Here is a 23,052-nt window from a genome sequence, read left to right as displayed (position 1 = left end):
GGCGCAGCGCTTCGTGTAGGAATCGCTGTTGGGGCGCGGGGGGAAGGCCTGCGCGAGCGCTGGCGACGGTTGGGCGGGAGCGGCGCGCGGGGCGCTGAGGGGCAGCGGCCTCTGTGCTGGCGGCGGCGGCGAGCGAGGGCTGAGGTAAGGGGCGCGGTGGGGACCGGGCCTTCTCTCGACGGGGAGAGGGGCGGCAGCGAAGGGCCTGGGCCGCTGTGGAAGGGCTTGGGGAAGGCGGGAGGGGTCCTGAGGTGGCTGGAGGGAAGGCGGACGCGGAGGGGCCGGAGAGGTTAGGGGTCGCTGGGGTGGCTGGGGGAGGAGGACTGAGGACGGTGTGGGAAAGGGGGGACACTGGGACTCGTTCTGGTGGATTTATTTGCCCTTTGGGCCCCTCTGAGCTCTCAGTTCTCGCTAGGCCCATCTGCTGTGGTCTTTACCAAGCCTGTCCGACTTGGAGGTGTGACAGCGTCGCTTAGTGTCGCTGGTATCATCTGCCGAGCTCTGGCTCGGCCTTGATTTGTGGTACGGCTCTAGCGAGGTTCATTAGGGGTCTGGCTAGGGAGGATGATGCCAGGGGAGGCTCTGTCTCGTTTCCCTGTTCTCCAGAGCAAGATTCAGGAGCCTTCTCCTGGATTAGCTCTCCGGTCAGTATAGGGGAGGCCAAGAAAAGAAAAGTCCAAGCCCCGGAGTTTGACGGACTTTCCTGTAGCTGCTTGTGGTCTAGGAGACTTGCTTACTCATCGGGTTAGTGGTGATATGAGAACCAATGGAAAACTTCGGTAACTTTCTTACTACTAATAAATCGGTTGCAGAAATAATTATATGACATCAGGATTCCACTGGATAGTGCATCACAATTGGTGTAATCAGAGCAGTAGTGATGCTGTGGATTTTCTGAGTATGTGAGACTTCAGGAATATGAGCATTTACCTAATATCTTTGCTAATTACTTTCAAAGAGGGATGGAATAGGGCATTTGCATTGCAAGATGGAAGTAGCTCCTTACTTTCTATATATGGCAGATTTTATTCCAGGTACATCATCCTTAAACATCACTTCATCGTGCAGCTATTGATAAATGTTGATAAACTGATAGAGAACCGATTGAGTGTTATCACCTCTATAATACTTTTGATAAACATTAGATGGTATAGTTCTTATACCAAGCTTAATAATAGTTGAGCTCTGTAACTACTTATCCAACAGAGTTAAATAGTTAATCTGTGTTAATAAAATCTCTGACTTTATTGCTAGATGTACCCAAATAAAATGTCGTTCTTCATAATTGTTAGGAAGGACTGTTTTGTGGCATGAGCATAATGTCAAGAAGTATACCGAACTTAACGAATTCTGGAATGTGTTTTAAGTAACTACTGTGCGTAGCCTGGAAAGTGAAACTTATCTGTCCCTTTTCGATTGAGAAACTGAAGGAGAAGGGACATAAGCAGCACAAGTGTTTAAAAGATACTTTATTTTGAAAGGGATTGTAAAAATAGTTAGGGGTGGCAGGGCAGACATCAGGCATTTAATATCTTAGTTAGCAATAGCAATGCTAAGATGCTGACAGCATATAAAATAGGTATTTTCTAAAAAGTAAATTCAATAATTGATGATATTGTCTAAACATAAGACTTACTATGTCTCTGTGATAAACTTACAAGTTTAAAATGCCGCTTATATTGGAGTTTCATTTGTATTTGATTTTTCTTTTATTCTTATATTTGAGTTTCATTGAGTTGTTCAAGGACAGCATTAAATCTGTACATTATTAAAAAAAAAGTGAAACTTAAGTACTGATTTTTTTTTTTTTAAATATGCTTGAGAAATCCAGATAAAACTAGGGGCAGTATAGCATAGAGCTGCATTACAGGAATCCTAATGTAAAACTGTAGAAAAAGGAAAATTTAGGTGTAATTCATTATCAAGAATAATAGAAGTTCAGATAGGCAGAGCAGAAAACTTTAAAGGAGTGACTTGATGTTCTCAGGCTGCGATGAGCTTGGGAGTTATAAAAGAGGATTTGGCTCTTAACGAAGGACATAAACTGCTCTTTTTAGCTCTTTTCAGTGTTTAATAGTAGAAGCAGGAAGGTTAGCCTTAAGAGAGATTATACAAGTGTGATGCAGGTGTGGGGAAATGAAGTAAAATAATAAAAACAATCTTGTGTTTGAGATCCAGACATAAATCTGAATCTATAAAGCACAAACAGGAAGAAAGCCCCAAAAGTGTTGAAGGATGTACATGTGTGTAGTTCTTAGTGCCCAAGTGGCAAAGTTTCAAGTTAGTGAAGTGGTGAGAGAAAATATGTGGAAAGGCTTGTACTAAAAATATGTCTGGTATCATGCATAAAGAATACTGAAAAGAACTGTCAGTTTGGTATCTAAGTGCGCTGATCAAAATACAGTTTGTTTCAACTGCTGTTCCTTAACACTTGATATCATGCAGGCTGCTAGCCAAATAAATGCTTAAGAGGGCATGGGTACGTTAATCTTACGAGCTTTTTGCTCTTGCCTCGCAACGTTCATTTTAGCCCCCTGACTTACCTATTAGAAATGGTATTTTTTTTTCCGTTTTTGGTGCTTGGGTGTTAATTTTCTTTAGAGGATATGGACTTTCTATTAAAGGCTTAATTGTCTTATGTACTTGATATTCAAAGGTTTTGAACTGTGCATGACAAATGTTTGGGCCACATACGGTCTAAAAGTATTCGAACTTTAAGTTACTCAGATGGTAAGGTTAGTTTATTCAACTTTCAGGAAAGTAATACCCTTCATCTCTTTGAGTTGTACTTATGGTACACTCAAATCAGTGTAATCCGGTGAGGGGGACACGTTACTTCTGGCATGTTCGGGGCCTTGTACATCCTGCTGGTTAGGTGGCAGCCAGCATTCTGTCTTTGAACGTTCATGTTTCTATACTCTGTGTTTTAAATATAATATGCACAGGCCTTGGAAAATCACTTGATCTCTTCTTCTGTTAGGAAGAGTTCACCCTGTCGTTCATAAAAATCATGAAAGATTGTGTGGCTACGTGGAACTGATTTTTCTTATGAGTTATTGATGCCACAGCTTTTTCCCTGAGTTCTAGCATCAGTTTGTTTTAAAATGTAACTTTTTGACAAATATGTTGCTGAAAAAAATAGTTACAACTTTTAATTATTGTTGAAGCTGCTTGTCTTGTATAGAAGACTTCTTTTTTGAGTTCAGTTCAGATATTGAGGGTTTCATATGTAAACCTTTATATGCAGTGGAATTTATCAGATGAATTCTTTTTTATCATAGTTATGGTAGGTGTTTTTATTTCTAGTACAATCTAATATGAAAGTAAGCTAATCCCAGCCCATTGTAAAGTAAAGGAAAATGTGCCCTACTTGACTGAACTCTCTACTCTAAATGAGTGTTTTACTCTTTATCATGTTCTCCTTAGGTCAGTTAAATGACCTCCTGAAGCTGAGCATGAGTGTCTAACAGTCTTGTCTTCCTGCACCTCACAGTCGATCTCCAGGCCAGTTGTGTTTTCAGGCTTTTATTGTCGCACAAGCTAATCAGTGAATTGGTCTTCCAGAATTGAGTGGGTTTTTGCAGCCTGTGCTTAATTTAGAGCTGTTGTGTTTATGGTCCTAGAACTCAAGGATTAGTTTAAAGCTAGTTCAGGTATGCCAGCATGAACTGTTTGATACAGTGAAACATATTGTATATTTACTTCACAGCTCTGTGGGAGAATGTGCAGTTAGAGATAGGTGTAAACCAAAGATGAACATGGAAGCGTGCTTGTGATGTACGTGAAATGTGAATTTGCTGTATTTTCATTTACATATTCTGTGATTATGAAACTGGGGGAATGGAGTTTGTTGACAGGAATGAAACAAAGTGCTTACCTGTCTGTCACTGAGTGACTCTTGAAACATACAGGTCTTCCTCTTTCAGCTTATAGTTGTACCTTTAAGTTGTTGTGGAACCTGAAATAACTTGTTCTTCAAGTATATTTCTTTTTCTTTCTAGGAACCAGAGAAATGGCAAATACACAATCTGTCTTCACATTTGCTCTCTGCGTTTTAATGATAACTGAATTAATACTGGCTACAGAGAGCTATTATGATATCTTAGGAGTTCCAAAAAATGCATCTGACCGCCAGATCAAGAAGGCATTTCACAAGCTGGCTATGAAATACCACCCAGACAAAAATAAGAGTCCTGGTGCAGAAGCAAAGTTTAGAGAAATTGCTGAAGGTAATATATGCTAACCTTAGTCTTAATAATTCGATACATGGCTTATAACTGTGAGCAAATGTGGTAACTTAAGTATGCTCTGTTTTTACTGAATAAGAGGTAAAAAGATTTTTTTTTTTCTTAATTCTACCTTTGTGGTGTCAAATGTCCAATATCAATATCTGACTTATTTCTGTGTCCTTGCACATGAGGCAGGCCTTTTACACAGTTTATGCTTTCCTGCTTATTAGGCTTTTTGGCTTATGCCTTTTGTCACACAAAATACTTGGCAGTAGGACAACTTTAGCCCTAGGAGGTTAATTCTTATCTTTTTGATCTGTCTAGTAAGATCCAGCTCGGGATTGCTAGGGCTTCAGGGGGACCTAACAGCAACCTTCCAGTAACTACGGAGAGATTATCAAAAAAACGCAGCAAGGTGCTTCAGTGGTTCATGGTGGGAGTACGAGAGAACAGGTGCAAGAGGTTCAGAGTGGTTATAAGGAAAAACTTTTTCACCTTGAGTATAGGCCAGTGTTGGAACAGGTTGCTTAGAGAGGTTGTGCAGTCTCCATTCTTGGCAATTTTTCAGGAATGACTGGATAAAGCCCTGAGTAACCCAGTCGGATCTCATAAGTGACCCTATGAGCAGGAGATTAGACTAGAGGCCGCCTGAGGTCATTTCCAACCCGAATTAGCCTGTGATCCTAGGAATACACCATTCGTAAGTGTTTTGTGATAAAATGTAATAGCAGAAGTGAATAATCGAGAATAGAAAAAGGCTTGCTGAAAAATAAGGTGTTCCTAGTTCTGCTCCCCATAGACTCTGTTACAACATCCATCTGTTTGTGTAGTTCTCCTAACTAAGCTAATAAGAGATTTCTGGGTTTTACCCTCTTGTCTGCAGAAAAGTTCTTTTGAAAGAAGGGTAGTTATTAATATAGTGAAAGGGAGGGACAGTCTTGTTACATACTTACTGTAGTTGTTAGCACCTATTACAGAAGGAATTGGGAACTCTTAAGTAAGTGTTGAAGTATATAGAATAGTTGCAAGCCTTTGATAGGTAAGAAAATGGAAGCGTTTAAAATGCTTAATGTTATCAGAATGGGTATATCATCTGTCAGAGTTTCTGCCTTGGAACACCAGTAGCTGTAGTTCTGGATCAAAGATCGGATGGAAACCTAATTCCATTTCAGGTATATCCAATCACAAAATCTATGTTTATTGTTGGACTTTTGAGAAATCGAGAATTTGGGCATGGGGGAAATTCATTCCCTTTATTTTATCTCCTTGATGTTTATCTTGTTGCTCGGTTGTAACTGCGGTGTAGCTAGAACTTGCTGGCTGGCTGGCAAGTAGTTTTGCAGACATCGCACTGTGTTTCTGTGATGGGAATGCAGCAGGCAGTTCATTTTGTTAGGTAGAGCTCCTAACTCATCCTCTCTCCTTCGGTCTTTCTGATCGCCATGTGCCATTGCTATTTTCTTTCAAATATAAACACTAATCTTTATTGCTAGTTAAACTAAGTTGTATTATGTGAATTTAAAATTTTGAGGATATAATCTATCGTCATAGTATAGCTATATTTATTATTATAAATAAATAACTATTTATTTTGAGACAGCTTATTTTGTCTTGGAGAAAGTTAAACAAATGTTGAGCTTGATTGCGCTTGCATGTTGAATGAAAGTTGCTTGAAATTTGTCCTGGTGAGGGAGTGGGAGAGAGCTGTTCTTCTTTGTATTTGTGTATGGGTTTCTTTTTTCTTTTTTTTTTTTTCCTTAAATGGTAATGTGAATAAACTTTCTAATTTTTTTTTAATGGAAATAGCATATGAAACATTATCAGATGAGAATAAACGAAAAGAATATGATCAGTTTGTCCATCATGGAGGACAAGGAAATAATGGAAGCCCGTTCCATCAGTCATTTAATTTCAACTTTGACGATCTGTTCAAAGACTTTGACCTCTTCAGTCAAAACTCACGGTCAAAAAAGCACTTTGAAAATCACTTCCGAAGTCATCGGGAAGCTCACAATCGGCAAAGACGTTCTTTCCAAGAGTTCTCCTTTGGAGGTGGACTGTTTGATGATGTGTTTGAAAATATGGAAAAGATGTTTTCGTTTAGTGACTTTGAAAATGCACACCGACACGCAGTGCGAACTGATAGCAGGTTTCATGGATCCAGCAAGCACTGTAGGACTGTCACTCAGAGACGAGGAAACATGGTTACCACGTATACAGACTGTTCTGGACAATAATGTTTCCTTTCTTTTCATCTCTTTTCTTCTTCTTTCAACATCTTCATAATATTTCTTGGTTTTGTGCTAACATGGAAAAAATTCTTTCAACTGTTTGTTCTAAAAAACCACTTAACTGCTATAAAGAAATTGTAGATGAAACAACATGCATTTGGGCAGTAGATGTCTCAGTAACTACTTAGAATGGGAGAGAAATAATCTCGTGACAGGAGAAATTATATGTATTTCAGCTTAGTAAACGCTTTACGTAAATTTGAACTTCAACACAAGATACATATTTTTAATTTCAGAAATGTAATATTTTTTCATATATGCCAATTCAGGACTGTTTGAGTTACTGGTGCATGGATTGCAGCAGAGGAGATACTTTAATTTTGAAGTGCTGCTTTTTTTGTCACATCTTTCCAAGTTTTCACTTGCAGTTTTTACCTGATATGGACTTACTGTGCAAATTAAATACTTTACACAAAATAGCAGCAGAAATATGACTTACCTGGATCTTTGTTACTCTGTCCAGCATTGCAAATGTATTAATAATGAAACACTTTTTAAAGTTGGAAAATAACAAGAGGGAATATGTTAAGATAGTGCTTCACCTAGGAGAGTGATGTACGAATTACTTTTATTTCCAAACAGCCTTTCATTGGCCTGAAAAGATTTTAGGATTTGAATAACCCTTGACTTATTTAAGGGGTATTCATGTAAGTAAGTTTGTGTGCACACAAGGTGCCTTTTTTTTCCCCCACAAAATACAAATATCTCTTTAACAAGGTTTGGAAGAACATACCGAAAACACTCTTGATTTATGCTTACTGTGTTACCATGTGTGCAATGTAGTTTCCATAGCTGAGTTTATTGAACTTAAATACTCCTCTGTGCTGTTGTGAACTTAAACAAGATAAACTTGCCTACAGATTCCTAGTGTTTCTGGAAGGTTCTAAATAAAAAAATAGATAGTGTTTAGATTGACAGATTTATTACCTGTCAGCAGGAATTTTTCAGTGTTGTGATTTGAAAGGTAAATTCTTAGCATAGACACAGAGTAAAACTGAAAATTACAATTGTTGTATTCATCTAATGCCTTGTCTGATAACAAGGACAGTGCTAATGGCTATCAATTTCAGCACCATGGAAATCCATAACCAGTCTAAACTATTTAAAAAAAAAAAAGGAAAAAAAAAACCACCCCAAAACCCCACAACAAAACTCCTGAATATTTTAACTGATGTCAATCCAAAAGTTCTGTTTTATTTCTTAACTAGTAATACAGGTTTAGTGTAGTAAATTGGTTCCCCTTGATAAGATTGCTGTCACCCACATATTGCTGTCCCTTTAGAATTGTGAGATAAGAATTTACCTTTCAGATTGATTACATGAGCAAAGTGAGCATTTTAAACAGCCGTGTTCTAAATAGGCTTTGTGTTCTTAAAATCTTTATCAAAAGAGATTTAACCCTTCGCTTCTTGGATGGATATTGAAGCTGCCTACTTGCTAAGTAACCTTAACCTTCCCCTCAAGGGTATGTATTACTGCTTGTTCAGTTTTCATTCACTAAATACTTGGAATGGATTGTTGCATTATATTAAGTGCTTTTCGTTTTCCATGTTCTTCTTTATTTATTAATAGACTAATACCTCATATATGGTCTTTATAAAAAGCCAGTAATTTGTGCAACATTATCGGAATGTGCAATATTCTTCTAGTAGACAAGTGCTGGAGTGAGTGTTTGTGTTATTTCCACCCTTTTTCTGTGTAAGTAGAGATTTTTAGTTTCTTCTGTATAATTAATATATGATTCAACCAAAAGTTGTAATTCATGTAGATTTCTGCATTTTTTTCTTTAACATACTCCATCAGTCCTGTGCATGAATCAAATTATCTGCCTGATTCACATCATATGGGCATCCAAGTGAACAAATTATTAACTTAAAGTTCTGAATTACTTTCTCTCACAAATATCAAGGTTTTTTTGAGGGCATTTCTGTTTGCATTTGAGGAGAATTGTTCACACTGATAAGACTTTGGAAGGATGCGGCCTTTAGTATTAAATATAAGAGAGCATTAGTGAATGTCCTTTAGGGATGATAACTGCTGGAACTTAGAGGTGGGAGGCAACTCTAGAAGCAGGATGCAAAGGTAAAATGTTAATGCCTTTCTTAGCCTAGTGAATATTTTCTTACTTTAAAAAAAAAAAAAAAGGAAACAGTGGAATGAGCAGTTCTTAGGCATGAGAGAAGGAATATTTAAAGTTCCTACTAGAACCAAACCATTGACTTCTCCAAAGGTAGTTTTCTCTGGTTATGAACTTGGGTCCATTCCGTAATCCTGAATTAGAGGAATAAAAGCTAAAATAAGCACTGTAAATTGTAGAAAACACAGCCACCCCCAAAACATAAGTCTGTTTTAAGTGACTGTATGAGTTGACCATCTTTCAGGCTAAGCTTTTAGGTGAAAATCAAGGGTCCTTGGCTGCTTCTAGGTTAGCTTCCCCTCTTTAAGGATGCTCCAGACTTTATTCATACAAAGTGTACTTGTTTTCCGTAACTCTTTAAAGTCAGAATATGAAATGGATAATAAAACGATAGGGTTGCTAGTTTTCTAGCTGATAGTACCTTAAAAAGAGTTCTACCTAGTTTATCTGCTTCTGTATTGGTTCTCTTAATTACTTGTCATAGGAAAACCAACAAATGCTTCCTGTTATTCCTATGGCTTCTCAAAGTGACCTGCTTGTTCTAGTTGTTGATCCAAGGTAAAACCCAAAGGTGAGCTCGTCATTGGTATTGCAGAGTCTAGTGTATTGCTATCCATATGACCTCCTATGATGCGTATGCTTTGAATAGACTTTAGCTGAAGAAATTCAGGCAGGCTTTCCTCAGCCAGCAGTCTTCAGTTCCATGGCTATCAGAACACAAGCTTGCAAAACATGTTGTGCTTCTCGCTTATTCAGAGCTCTTGCACATTCTTTTCCTATTTATAGTGTTTGCTTCATGGCAGGCTCTCCAGCGGAAGTCCTGATATAACCTTATGGCACCCCTGACTTCAGAATTTTCTTAAGTGCCATCTTTGATCTCCATATCTTGTGAAAAGACCCAGCAAAACCTATTTTTTGTTGTGTGAGGGTGAAAAATACAATTCTTAACAATTTTTTGAAAGGCATTTATGCATATGTAACTCCAAATGGTTGAGTTTCTAAAAAATTACAAAAAATAGTGGGTTTTTCGTGTTTGTTTTTTCCCATTATACTTTTGAAACACAGTATCTAGTGGAGATGAAAGTACTGTAAACTTAACTAGGGTGCCATTACATTAAAAGTGTGAAAATTGTTTGTGTGTGAAGTCCTTCCCCCCCCCCCCCCCCCCCCTTTTTTTTCTTGTTCTTCAAGATGTATATGGAAGCCGGATTCAAGTGGGTTGTGTGGCACTTGTGTTTTATGGGACATTTGGACCACTACCTTTTCCCTGAATGGGATGATGGGGTTGGCAGGGAGAAGGGAGTGGGGCTGAAAGAAACTGACTTAATTTTACCTGGTCTGTTTTTCTTAGAGGTGTTGGGAATGGGTCAGAGTTTAGGCACTGTGCCTGTAAACCAAGCAGACAAAGAAGCCTGGGCAAAAGGGCCTTTTTCTGAGAGGCAGAAAGCCTCTGCCTTGAGAACTACGGGGTCTCTGCCTGCTGCCTGTGCTCTGACCACCCTGCTGAGAGGCGGGAGAGCAGTACGACCAACACTAATTGGCCTGGGTTGCCACTGCAAAGCGCAGTTTCTGAAGCCAAGGTTGGGATGCTGCTGTGCTGATTCAAAAGTTGACTCCATGACTGTGCTTGCGAGTTCTTGTTTTCTGGACCTAATCCTTTGAAGGTGGAGAGTATAAAAGATTTGGGTATGTCTCATTGGGCCATTTCTCATTAGAACAGTCTTCCCTGGAACCTAAGCAAATCTGCCATCTTAACAGTGCAAAACCAAATTTTGAGGACTAAATATGTTGGAGATAATGGAAGATCTGTGTTACATTTTTATGCTGGGGGGTGGGTTTTTTTTAGTTATTTGTAAATCGAAAAATCAGGAGTGTCTGTTGGACTTGAAACAAAAGCCTTGTGTAGAGTACCTTGACTGTTCCGTGTATGGGGCTCATTTCAGAATAAAATGCTGTTCAGAGGATCACCTGGCTCTGGTGGCTGATGTGGTTGAGACTGACAGGCCTGCCCTCGGGTGGGGATTCATACAGCCATGCTGCTGACTTCAGTAGCGTGGGCACCTGTTTCTTTAGGGACTGGACAGAGACCAGCTTTGTAGAGGCCACTTAGCAGCTGTGCTATCAATTGACCTGTCAGTCACTCCTAGCATAAGTCTGAATCAATTCTGGGTTAATTCTGGGTTAACTCATCCTCGATTCCAGTTTGTTTAAAAAAAAAAAAAAAACCAAAAACCAACCAAAAAAAAAAACCCCAACAAAACCTGCTATAAGTGATGTGCTCCAAAACTTAGGCACGGTGGAAAACAACATTTTATATGGCGCACGTTACCTATTAAGCAGTGGCGTTTGATTAAGAGCATTTATTTTAAGAACTACGGTAACACTGAAATGAATGTTACTGCTTGTGTCGTTCCTACTGTGGTTGCAGTTGCACCAAAAGGTGTTGTGGAGGAGCTCAGGTCACTGGGGATGGCTGCAGTTTTCTACCAAGACTTTGAGATGCTAGCTGGAGATGTCCAGCCAAGGAATGAATGCACACCTGGTATCAACATATACATGGGTTTTATTGGGGGGAGGGGAGGGCTGGGGTTTTCACTTACTTATTTTGACTTGTGTTGCAGGTCTGTTGGGAGTCCGAGTTGTGTGTTTTTTCTAGGCTGCCAAAACCCAACGCGCTTCTCAAAGGTATCCCTGAGGAGAAAGAGGGAGGTGCTTGACCCATCTTTGCTCAGCCGGACATCCATTCTCCAGCCACAGGCAGCTAGGAAGGGGTGCTGACAGTAATCTTGATCAGTGGTGCCGGTGTCTGGCTGCTGTGGGAGCGCAAGCCTGACCTCAGAGCTGTCTACTCCAGTGGAGATGCATGGGGTTTGCCCATTGTGCGGGTCTGATGCTTGGGCTTTGCAAATACTGCCCCAGGCTCTTTTGACTTGCAGATGCAAGTGAGACAAGCTGAGGAATGTTTAGGGAAATCATAGAATCATTAAGGTTGGAAAAGACCTCTAAGATCATCGAGTCCAACCGTCAACAAATAAATGAAATAATTACCTGTGCAGATGGAGCATATATACAGCTTGCTTCTGCTAGGAGCTGAATGTAGAGCTCCTGGCTTGTTGGTAGAAATGTTACTAAAATCAAGAAACACACATTCTCTCCTCCTCTTCTTACACCTCCCACCCCTTTTAATTTTTCTCCTTTTGGTGTCTTGGGCTTTACTCCAGCCCTTCTACTTTTCCCATTTGGCAATGGCTGTAGTTACTATGTTTCTACTTGCTTTGCAAGTCTCTATCAAGTCATTTTGGTCTGTGCATATGAAACGTGTTTTGCAACCCAATGACATTTCGTGAAATGGTACAAACCATTTCAGTGCAACCTAATTTCCTCCTGTCTCTTTCCCCATATCCTCTTGAGTTAGCCAAGTACACAGCATGGGGTTTTTTACTGGTTTTCTGCTTTTATTCTGTCTGTGGGAGGACAAATGATACCCAATCTTGCATAAAGCTAGACAGGTGCTGACAGATGATATCTTACATAAAATCTGCTGATATAAATTTAACCTACAAATGTTTTTGAAAAAAACCCCTGACCTGGCAGAATGAATTTATGTCTGATCAGCACTTTGCATGATAACCTTTTTTTTTAAAAAAAAAAAATAAAAACACCCCCCCCCCCCAAATCAAAACAAAATCCCCACCCTGGTGAGTGTGTAGACTAACTTGAGCAGCGTAGCTGTTTTCTCTTATAAAATTCCTTTGGTGTTGAGGGAAACAAAACTTTAACACATGATAAATAAACAGGATTCTGTAAGAGATACTGTAAGGAAGTGGCTGGAGCACTTAGACCTCCACAGTTAGCTTTACGCTTGCTTAAAAGCAATGATTTATTTCAACTTACGGGCAGCTAACAAAAGCAACGTATGGCACTTCAAGAAGTTATCCCCTTGTCAGCTGGGTTTTGTTAACAATTTCTAAGTACTGTCTTAGGTCTGCCCAGATCAAGGTATTTGGATCTACTTAACGTGTCCTTCACTGGCTAGGAGAATGCAAGTAGTTACCGTGAGTTATTGCTGCTTAGCCACACAGTAACTTATTAGATGCTCATAATTCAGTCATGCATATGAGCCCTGACCTGAGTTACCCATGGTTACATAAATAATCTGAGATAGAGACACGAGGAGAGGCCAGGTTTCTTGGCTCCTGATGTTGTACCCTTATCCTGAGGTTATTCTGGCTCGACTCAATCAGGTCCTGCCTGAATCAGAGTCAAATTAACATGCTGCATCAGGTAATGTTTTTTGGCTATGTTACAAAGCATGTCCTGTGTATGCAGTGCTTCTATCGAAACATCTTTCTTCTGTTGTGATGAAGGTGGATCAGGAGCTACCCCTGTTTTATGTTGATAGTAATATATTTTTTTCAGAGGTGGATCTTTAGTGGAGAAGACATAGGTGGTTATTTTCACGTCTGTGGATTTACTAGTAATTCAATCAGTCTGTGTATTAGGAAGGATGTAGATGGGGAAAAACTGCAAATGCAACAAGACTGTACATTTGAAAAAGGGTGGATCCTGCCGTAAAGAATGGGTCAGCATGGAGAATGTGCAGTTTGTCACGGAGCATCACAGCTGCCCAATAAGCGATCTCGATGTGCCAAGGCGAGTGCATTTGAAAGAGGGAGTATGACTATGTTATTGCATTTACATGCTGCAGGAATCATGTGGATACACGTTATTTCTGCCTGTATGTACCGTTTCCAGTAGGTAGCTGACTGTCACTTCACACTGGCTTAAGTACTATAAAATAACAGCTGTCACACCTCATGAGAACCACAGTCTGTTCTAACAATATCATAAATCTGTTTACTTGCTGTCCATGAAGCCTAAGGACCACAGAAATGCTGCATCGCATAGCAGTACTTCCCTATGAAATAAACAGCAAGCCACCTGTTAGTGCATTTTTGTAAGCCATACAATTTTTGTCAAGGCAAATAAATACACAAATTAGGTTCAGAAAATAGATTAGTCACCTAACACATTCTAGAAATACAGGCTTGTTTCCTCTGAACACGCTTGAAGGTTTTATTCCATTTCAAATCTCAAAAAACAGCAAGCAAACATGTACCCAAAACGGTGACTGGGAGATTATTCTGCCTCGAAAGGTGTTGGGTTTTTTTTTCAGAAATCCATTGACATGCTGGTCTTTATGTAGAGATTATATTTCTTCTTGCTGGAACTGTTATAAAGAATGGTTGTAAGAGGGGGGGGGGGAAAAAAGCCTCCAAAATTTTCTTGCATTAAAAATGTGAAAGAACAGCTGTAAGAGTGATCTCTTCGCAGTTATTTCTTGCATAAGTAACTTGGCAATATCAGTGAATATTGTAACTTCTTGTGAATATAGTGGTGTCCTAGGGAACAAAACCTGTCGTATTTGCTCAACTGATCTGTAGAGCTCTATGAAGCAAAAGTGGACATAAACCAATATTAAAATCTTGAAAGAGTAAAGAACAAAATTTGCCATTTGAGGCACATATGATTGTGGAAAAATTATTTGAGTTAGGTATTTTTCCCTGTACAGGGTTCTCGGGTGTATCTTTTGTAATACGCTGAAACTAACGACATCAGTGATGCTGTCAGGTTTATCTTGTATTTATTACGTGGTAAGTAATTCTGATGCTTCACTTCTTATGAGTGTTTTTGAGAAACTTTTGAGAAGCCTGGATGACTGAACAATTAAGTGGCAAATGGAATTCAAAATAGATGAATGTAAAGTGATGTGCATGGGGTAAAATGAAAAATAATGGGCCTAGCTTTGACCATTACCATTAACAAGATCTTGTAGTTATTGTAGTTATAGGGAATAGGTCCAGGAAAACATCAGCTCTGTGCTTAGGAGCAATGAGCAAAGCAAAACAGATTTTAGAACGGAGTAAACAACAAAGAGCACATAGTTACGTCACCATATAAATCCATGGTTTACCTACCCCTTGACTCCTGGGGTCAGTTCTGATCCTCTTGTCTTCAAGACGCTCTGTTAGAACTGGAAGGGATTTGGAAAATGGCAGTAAGAATAATTAGATGAAGGGGCTTCCATATGAGGATTGACTGAGCAGATTAGCATTCTTCAGCCTTGAGAAGAGGTGGCTACGGGGGGATATGCAGAGGCCTACAGAATCATCAGTGGTAATGAGATAGTGGATAGTGATTGACTGTTCACTGTCTTTTGGGCTATGAGGACCAGTCTGTTCCAGGAAAATAAAGAAAATAAGCAATTCTTCACGCAAGAGAGAGTAGACGTATAGAACTTGCAAAAAAATAGAGTGGTGACAAGACTATGAGACAGATTCAAGGTGAAATTGGGCAAATCTTGGAAGAGTTTTCTGTTAGGGTTTAATAAACCGATAAACCTCTTCAAGCTCAGGAATTCCGTGAGCAGAAAATACTTGGAGATGGGGAAGCAGAAGGGAAAAACACCAAATGTGCTTACCCTGTGCTAACCTTCCTAGGTGTTCACTTATTGGAATGGTTGGAGGCAGGAGTACAAGACTTGAAGGACTAGGGGAAAGCTGGCCAGGGGGGCTGCTGCTCGGGGGCTGGCTGGGCATCGGTCGGCAGGTGGTGAGCAATTGCATTGCGTATCACTTGCTTTGTATATTCTTTTATTATTACTATTTTACTTTATTTTATTTAAATTATTAAACTGTCTTTATCTCAACCCATGAGTTTTCTCACTTTTACTCTTCCGATTCTCTCCCCTATCCCACCAGGGTCCCGGGGGGAGTGAGCAAGAGGCTGTGTAGTGCTCAGTTGCTGACTGGGGTTAAACCACAACGGACTCTTAAAATCCCATACTATATTTAAGTTTGTTAATCATTCTGTTGCTTTTTGTGATTACCTTCCAGCTTGTTAGTATGTCTTCTAGCGAGTGTAGTCCTGCAGGTGCATTCCTGCTCAGCTTGATGTGATGTTCTTTGTGCAGATACAGTTCTAACAGTCATTTCTCACAGCCTCATCGTATGACTTCAGGTTTCGGTTCTGTTTTCTGTCACTCCTAATTCTCTTTCCATACTGTGGTTTTTCAGGGCAAATCCTGACTGCGCACTTAATGTTATTTTTCATTAGAAGAAAGAACTTTAGTCTTGTTCTCTTTTTCACCCATGTTGGTAATTTCTTATGACCTGGACTACTATGCCTGCTCTTCTGAGAGCTAGATTATAAAATCAATCGCTAACCATAAGTTACACAATCTGAATTATACAGATGAGAATTAAAGAAAGAATTAATGAATTAGATCAGGATAAAAGAAAGGCAGATATATTTAAAGGAACGGCATAAGAAATTGAGTCTTATTTGCATTCCTCATCTTTTTTTACAGTTTGCTATGAAAATGTATAGAGGAGTATAGAAAATCCGGAATAGAGATTTGTTATATATCATGTGCCAATTTGACACCCAGTCCTGGCTTGCGGAGTTAAACTGTCATTGAGAAGGTTTGGTCAATGGACTATTACTTACCTAAAATGACTTCAGCTAATTTGCAGAGGCCAGCAGTTAAGGTGAACCGCAGCTTCCTCAGTTAGTTAACGTATTAGGTATTTTCAGAAGTCTTTATCATAGGTATCCTTTAGAATTACATACATATTACATTCTCCCTGAAAAACCAAATATATGGATAAAAAAGCTTCTCAGAAAAGATACCCCGGTTTCAGATCCCCTTTCGTAAATGATCTTCTCTTCTATTTCGCTAGATTTATAAAGCCTGAGGATTTTTCAGGGACATCTGAGATTGTCCCTTCTTTTTTACTTGCTCTTATACAAACTCATATACACACATGCATACACACACAGAGTACCTTGTGCTGCCACATGGCTGCTGTCAGGCCTTCTAGTTACTGGGCAACACTGCGCTCTCTGAGTCTACACCTCTGTGACGGAGAACTGTAAGCACTGATACAGCCATGCATAGCTGTGAGATATGTGGAGTGCAGTCAAATCAAAGCGTGTCCTGTCCTCCTTGCTGTCCAGAATTAGTGTTTGTTTTGAGAGAGCAGCAGAACAACAGTGAACTGAGTTCCCACAGACATGGATATGTCCTAACCTGGGAATGCTGGAACAGGGGTAGAGAAATTCCAGCTCCCAGTGCAATAATGCCACGTCAGGAAGGATTTCTGACAACAGATTTTTTTTTTCCCCTCAAGTTTCAGTTATTTATCACAAGCTGCAATTCTAAGAAGTTAATCCTCTAGACATGGGAGGGAAGTCAATGTTTACCAACTCTGTAGTTAATGATATACTGGAAGGGCTCAGAATATTTTTACTGAGCACAGAATAGCACAGTGACCACAGTACAGACCTGGAAGACAGACAGCAAACTTTGCTTTAGATATGCAGCCAGCTCCAAGGGAGGGATTCTTTGGAAGTTCTTTCAGGGTTGCTATTGCTTGCTCTTTATTGTCTTTTTAAGAGACTCAACCTCAAAGTCATCATCTGGACTAGGGGAGGAATCAACAATGGCTTCTAGAGGGCTTCCCTAGCAGGGATTAAGGGGTTTGCTGGAAAGAGTGATGGTCACCAGTGTCTGCATGCTGGGAGTAGGTATGTAAACTCTTCAACTCTACTTATCCTTCAGTCTGGAGCTATTTACAAGAATGAGCAAGAGAGATGACTGAGAAACAAAACTAGGCAAGGATCCAGTGATTCGTGGTGACTGCTAGTTCTTCTGGTTACTCAGAACAAGACTGGTACAATTTAAGAAAAGCCCTGCAAGGTTGGTCATAGAACTATAACTAACTGTGGGAGTCTGGAAACTCTTCAATCAGAGTGAAGAAATGGGTGATGGCTGCCTTGACTTGTTTTAGTTTAACAGACAGAGGAAACTTTCCATGAAAAGACTTCTATGATCTAGTATTTCTTTCCTTGGACAAAGGGAACATGAATAATTCCATATACTGGAGGATTTAAATACAATGAAGGACTTACATGAGAGTTTGGGCAGTTCAGGGTCTTTTCTCAAAGGCATTGTAAATTTGCCAGAATTACTTCTGTGTAAAGTATGGTGGAGAACTCTCAGGTCATTGCAGGCTGATGGGGCCAGAAGATTTCTGTGTCACAGGGAGCAAGGTTGGGAACTGATAAATCACCTGAATATCATAGTCAGCCTCTGTCTCATCAACAGGAGTGTATATATCTATGAACATTGTAATTCTCTGGAAATGCAGGTAGGTGATTACAAGTATCTCCTTACAGTAAGGTTTTAGGAGAATGCATCTGTTAAAGAAGATGAAAAATGGAGGTGAGGGTGGCAGTAAATGTGATGAGGAGGGGCTAGAGCCTGACATCACGTCCCCACTGAATACAAACTGTTCAGGAATGAGTCTGCATTCTACCTGTACTTGCTGGTAGCTCTCAGATTAACTGATAGTTAAACCACCTCCTTGGCACCATACTTACCTCCTTGAATGGCAAGGAAAGTAATTTTGTCTCCTTTCTGATGGTCTTTTAATGAAAAAAGAAACATACTTTTTAGGCAGTACAGCTCATGTGGGACCCACCTAAATAGCAGTAGGGGCAGGAGCCCCTGTCTAGGGGCAGGTTTGCTCCAGTAGCGTTGTTTCTGGACTTAATTCCAGAACGTCTCCCGAGTAGAGGAGACTGCTCTCGGGTGCCCTCATCTGGCTGTTTAAGGTATGCAGATGTCCTTCAGCATCTACTGTCTTCCTCAAAGAGCCAGTAGAATCATAGAATCATAGACTCATTAAGGTTGGAAAAGACCTCTAAGATCATTGAGTCCAACCATCGACCCAACACCACCATGCCTACTAAACCGTGTCCCTAAGCACCTCATCTACACGTCTTTTAAATACCTCCAGGGATGGGGACTCAACCACTTCCCTGGGCAGCCTCTTCCAATGTTTAACCACTCTTGCAGTAAAGAAATTTTTCCTCATGTCCAATCTAAACCTCCCCTGGCGCAACTTGAGGCCATTTCCTCTTGTCCTGTCACTAGTTACTTGGGAGAAGAGGCCGACACCCACCTCGCTACAACCTCCTTTCAGGTAGTTGTAGAGGGCAATGAGGTCTCCCCTGAGCCTCCTTTTCTCCAGGCTAAACAACCCCAGTTCCCTCAGCCGCTCCTCATAAGACTTGTTCTCCAGACCCCTCACCAGCCTCGTTGCCCTTCTCTGGACATGCTCCAGCACCTCAACGTCCTTCTTGTAGTGAGGGGCCCAAAACTGAACACAGCAGTCGAGGTGCGGCCTCACCAGGGCCGAGTACAGGGGCACGATCACTTCCCTACTCCTGCTGGCCACACTATTTCTGATACAGGCCAGGATGCCATCGGCCTTCTTGGCCGCCCGGGCACACTGCCGGCTCATGTTCAGCCGGCTGTCAACCGGCACCCCCAGGTCCTTTTCCGCCAGGCAGCTTTCCAGCTGCTCTTCCCCAAGCCTGTAGCGCTGCATGGGGTTGTTGTGGCCAAAGTGCAGGACCCAGCACTTGGCCTTGTTGAACCTCATACAATTGGTCTGGGCCCATCGATCCAGCCTGTCCAGGTCCCTCTGTAGAGCCTTCCTACCCTTGAGCAGATCAACACTCCCGCCCAACTTGGTGTCGTCTGCAAACTCACTGAGGGTGCACTCAATCCCCTCATCCAGATCATTGATAAAGATATTGAACAAGACCGGCCCCAAAACTGAGCCCTGGGGAACACCGCTCGTGACCGGCCACCAACTGGATGTAACTCCATTCACCACAATTCTCTGGGCCCAGCCGTCCAGCCAGTTTTTGACCCAGCACAGAGTCCACCTGTCTAAGCCTTGAGCCGCCAGCTTCTCTAGGAGAATGCTGTGGGAGACAGTGTCAAAGGCCTTACTGAAGTCCAGGTAGACCACATCCACAGCCTTTCCCTCATCCACTAGGCGGGTCACCTGGTCATAGAAGGAGATCAGAGAAAGGATCATCAGAAAGACATCAGTAAAACCAGCCAGTTCCAGCCTGAATGCTTTCCGTGACAACGGAGCCTCAGGGTGGGAGGTGTTGTATGTGGGTGTACAGCTGGCAAGGAAAAGATATGAAAAAGTCCCAGAGACTTGGAGAAATTTTTTTCAAAAGGTCATGTCTTTTTGAAGAACTGGATTATCTATTTTAAAGAAATCTGTGTGAAATAAAACGGAAGATTGTTTAATTCTTAGTTTTATTATAACCTAATTCTTTTCCTGGGGAGGTAGATTTCCTTCTATAAAAATCAAAAGTTTTCCTTAGCACTTCAACAATGAAAGAATTATCCCCAGTACTTCCAGATTTGCACTCCAGCCTAAATGAGAGATTAAAACTAGATTCTCAGCATATTTTCATACATAACTTCGTGTGTTCCTAGTAGCTTGCCAATCCTGTTCAGTTTAGAAGGACCATTTGAGTGAATCAAGTTGTTTGCTAAGGCTGTAACCTAGGAACTGATCGAAAACAAGGAGGTGGTCCAAACACTCCTGAACTTTCTGGCAAGACTAATTTCAAAACTTTCTGGAATCAAGGGTGTGACCTGGCAGCTGATGGGAATAGCAACTGAGCATTCAGCAGCAAACCCTTCAAATGTCTCAGGGACAGCTTTACTGCTAACTCTTTTTATCAACTTCAGAGCTATGATACCTTCAAAAAACAAGGGACCATACATGGATTTAAAATGCTGAAAGGTAACATTGAAAAAATTGATTTCTTCCCAATCCCATACTGCAGCTTCACGCACACAGAGAACATACAGTGCATCTGCACAAGTTTCAGCAGCGTCCTCAGAATATAAAGACCCCCAGTCTGAACTGTGCCAGCACTGCCTTGAGGATAGTCCAAGGAGATGGGTTAGAAATGGAGTTGCACTGTTTTTCTGCTCCTCGTTTCTGAAGATCAGCCAGACCTTGGCATACTTGAAAGCAATTAGGGAAAACAAAACAAAACAAAAAGCAGGTCAATGTAACATTGCTGAGAGCCTGGCACAGGCCATTTATCGTCTGAATTAACCTTTCACCACTTTTTGATAAAGTTGCTGTTGCCCTACTGAGACAGCATCATTTTTTCTCTTCTCTATGAGGAGAATCTGGGACTAAATGTTTGCTGAGGCCATGCCAAAAACAAAAAGAAGGGAAAACAAGAATGTATTCCTGGAGGGCAAGGTAGGAGTCAAGCTGGGGCATCCTGTCTCTGAAAGACTTAAAGCACAAGCTGCTGCAGTGAGGAATAAACCTGGCATGCCTTTGGGTACTCTGTTTTGTTCTTTTCTGTCTGTGGCAGCTAAAATAAACATGGCATAAGAAAGGCAATGAAGCAGGAGCTTAACTAATTACTGAGTCTCTGCTGGCGAAACCACGTTAGTTCGTCTAACCCCGCACGCTCCGTAGTGGAGTTCTGCCGCTGCCACGTCTGAAAAATGTGAACTGCCAGAAGCATTCTACTCTTACATTAGCAAAGAGGAGGTTATTGATGTAGCTGTATTAAACTGAGGAGGAACGGGAGAGGGAGGTGGGTGAGACTCTGCTTTCTTGTCTCCAGACACAGTTATATTGGCAGAAGAATATCAGCTTCCAAAGTGAAAGTTGAAAACTGAAGGAGGATAAGAATTAAAACACACAGCATTTGCTCTTGAGATTTTTATGATAAAACATAGGACATTTTGTTACAGATGGAATGGACATTTTTAGGTCTCATATATGGTCTTTCAATGTCGTTATCCACTTACTAGTTGTACAATTTAAAATCAGGTCATAATGTATTTCATGTTTTGCAAAAAGTCTGAAAAGCTGTAAACTCTAGGAAAGCAGCATTTTTAACATTTCACCACTGGATGGAGACAGCACTCTAAAACTTGTGAGTAATTACTAATGGGACTGCAATGAAATCCCTTGCGATAAAGAGATTGAATATATTAGTAGACACTGCAGCAACAAAGAGTGAAACACCAGCTAGATTTATGGCAGAAAATGTTATTGAAGGAACATCCTTTAGATTTGTGCTTGACCTATTTTTACACTGAGAAGAGATTTAGTTTAAAATAATTAATCCCACTTCTCTCTACATACACACAAAGCTGCGATGAAACAGACCAGCAAGAAACAAGGGAAGAAAGTGAAGCTTTCTAGAATGCTCTTTATCTTTTCCCAGGTCACAGTATATTTTTCCTGACAGGACAATCCTTCAGCTTTGTAGATCTGGTCTTGAGGGCTCAATGCTGCTGGTAACAGCTGAGGTTGCTCCAGCAATGATTGCAGTGGATGTCTTGTTTGCAGTGGAGATGCTTTCCTCACTCAAGGACAGCGGAGAGGAAGTCACTGGGTGGGAAGCAGCAGCAGAAGCAATTCCCACCAGCCTGCAGGTTGGCAGGAAGATCTTCAGAGATCACTGCAGTTCAGGGGCGAGAGTACAGACCGGGGAGACCCTGCCCTATTGGGGTTCATTTCTCTCCTCACATATGTTAAGGCATTTTTACACATTTTCTTCCCTCTTTGCATGTGTGTATGTGTATGCGCATGAGAGAGAGGGAAGGAGGGAAGGCCTGTGGTGGTTTTTAGCCCAGTCCCTTACATAATCACACTGTGCTTCTCTGTTGCCAGCAATAACTTTTGAATTTGTTGGATGAATTAAAGATGAATTACATGAATTCAAAGATAATTATGTTCTTATAAATTTTGTGGAAATAGGCAGCCAGATAGATTGGAGACTCTTGAAGTGCCCTGACTAAAGGAGAAGCTGAAGCATGAGCTCATATATTAGAGAACCCACACTGGAAAGAGCTCTTATCAGTGCCCCTTCCCTGGAAGAAGCTTTAATTAGAGTTTGCAATCAACCACAAGATAAAAGACCATAGGCAACCAGACTTCATCAGTTCAATAAGCACTAGAACTTTTTCTTAAAAGCAACAAACAGAAAAGTTGACCTACTCCATTACCATCTCTCCTCTGCCTCCAGGTCACAGAGTTTCCACAGAATTTAAAAGCTGAGAATTTTCACAAATAAAAGCAGCAACAAAGAAAATAATATTCACTGAGGTTGAATTTTCATGTATCTGCTTGTTATATTCAGGAGATGTAGTTTCAGACAGCTCTGACATTGCATAGTGGTTAGTGGAGTGAAGCTCTTGGGGAAAGGACATGTGGAGGGGAGGTTGAACATAAGAGTGTGTGACAGCTGCTGATGTATGCCTGTCACTTTTGTTCCCCAAATACAATATCTGTTGGATCAATTATATGCTGATTTACATGAAAATGTCTTCATTTTCTCTGAAATCAAGGTTTCAAGTGTAATTCCTTTGCCTGCAGCCAAGTTTGATACTGATCTTCAAGGCTAGATCCTTAAAAGTATTTAGGCGTCCTGCTCCTGGGTGAAGTTCTCTGCCTAACTTCACCATCCAGGATTC

The 23,052-nt window shown here is 40.8% G+C and overlaps 1 protein-coding gene across 2 annotated transcripts; it reads left to right on the top strand.

Annotated features, from left to right (window-relative positions):
* The first annotated feature begins 81 nt into the window (after nt 1-81).
* DNAJB9 (DnaJ heat shock protein family (Hsp40) member B9) lies at nt 82-9,789 on the top strand. 2 transcript variants are annotated; one of them, XM_076330957.1, is made up of 3 exons: nt 82-144; nt 4,002-4,229; nt 6,036-9,789. In XM_076330957.1, the coding sequence occupies exons 2-3, from the start codon at nt 4,013-4,015 to the stop codon at nt 6,464-6,466; spliced, it is 648 nt and encodes a 215-aa protein (XP_076187072.1). In that variant the 5' UTR covers nt 82-144; nt 4,002-4,012; the 3' UTR covers nt 6,467-9,789. The 2 variants fall into 2 exon arrangements, with proteins under 2 accessions (XP_076187072.1, XP_076187061.1); XM_076330946.1 differs by lacking the exon at nt 82-144 and adding an exon at nt 741-779.
* The last annotated feature ends 13,263 nt before the right edge of the window (nt 9,790-23,052 follow it).

Source organism: Aptenodytes patagonicus, chromosome 1 (genome assembly GCF_965638725.1).
Source record: "Aptenodytes patagonicus chromosome 1, bAptPat1.pri.cur, whole genome shotgun sequence".
NCBI lineage: Eukaryota > Metazoa > Chordata > Aves > Sphenisciformes > Spheniscidae > Aptenodytes > Aptenodytes patagonicus.
Note: the sequence above shows the minus strand (reverse complement) of the source record. Positions and strands in the feature narration are given on the sequence as shown.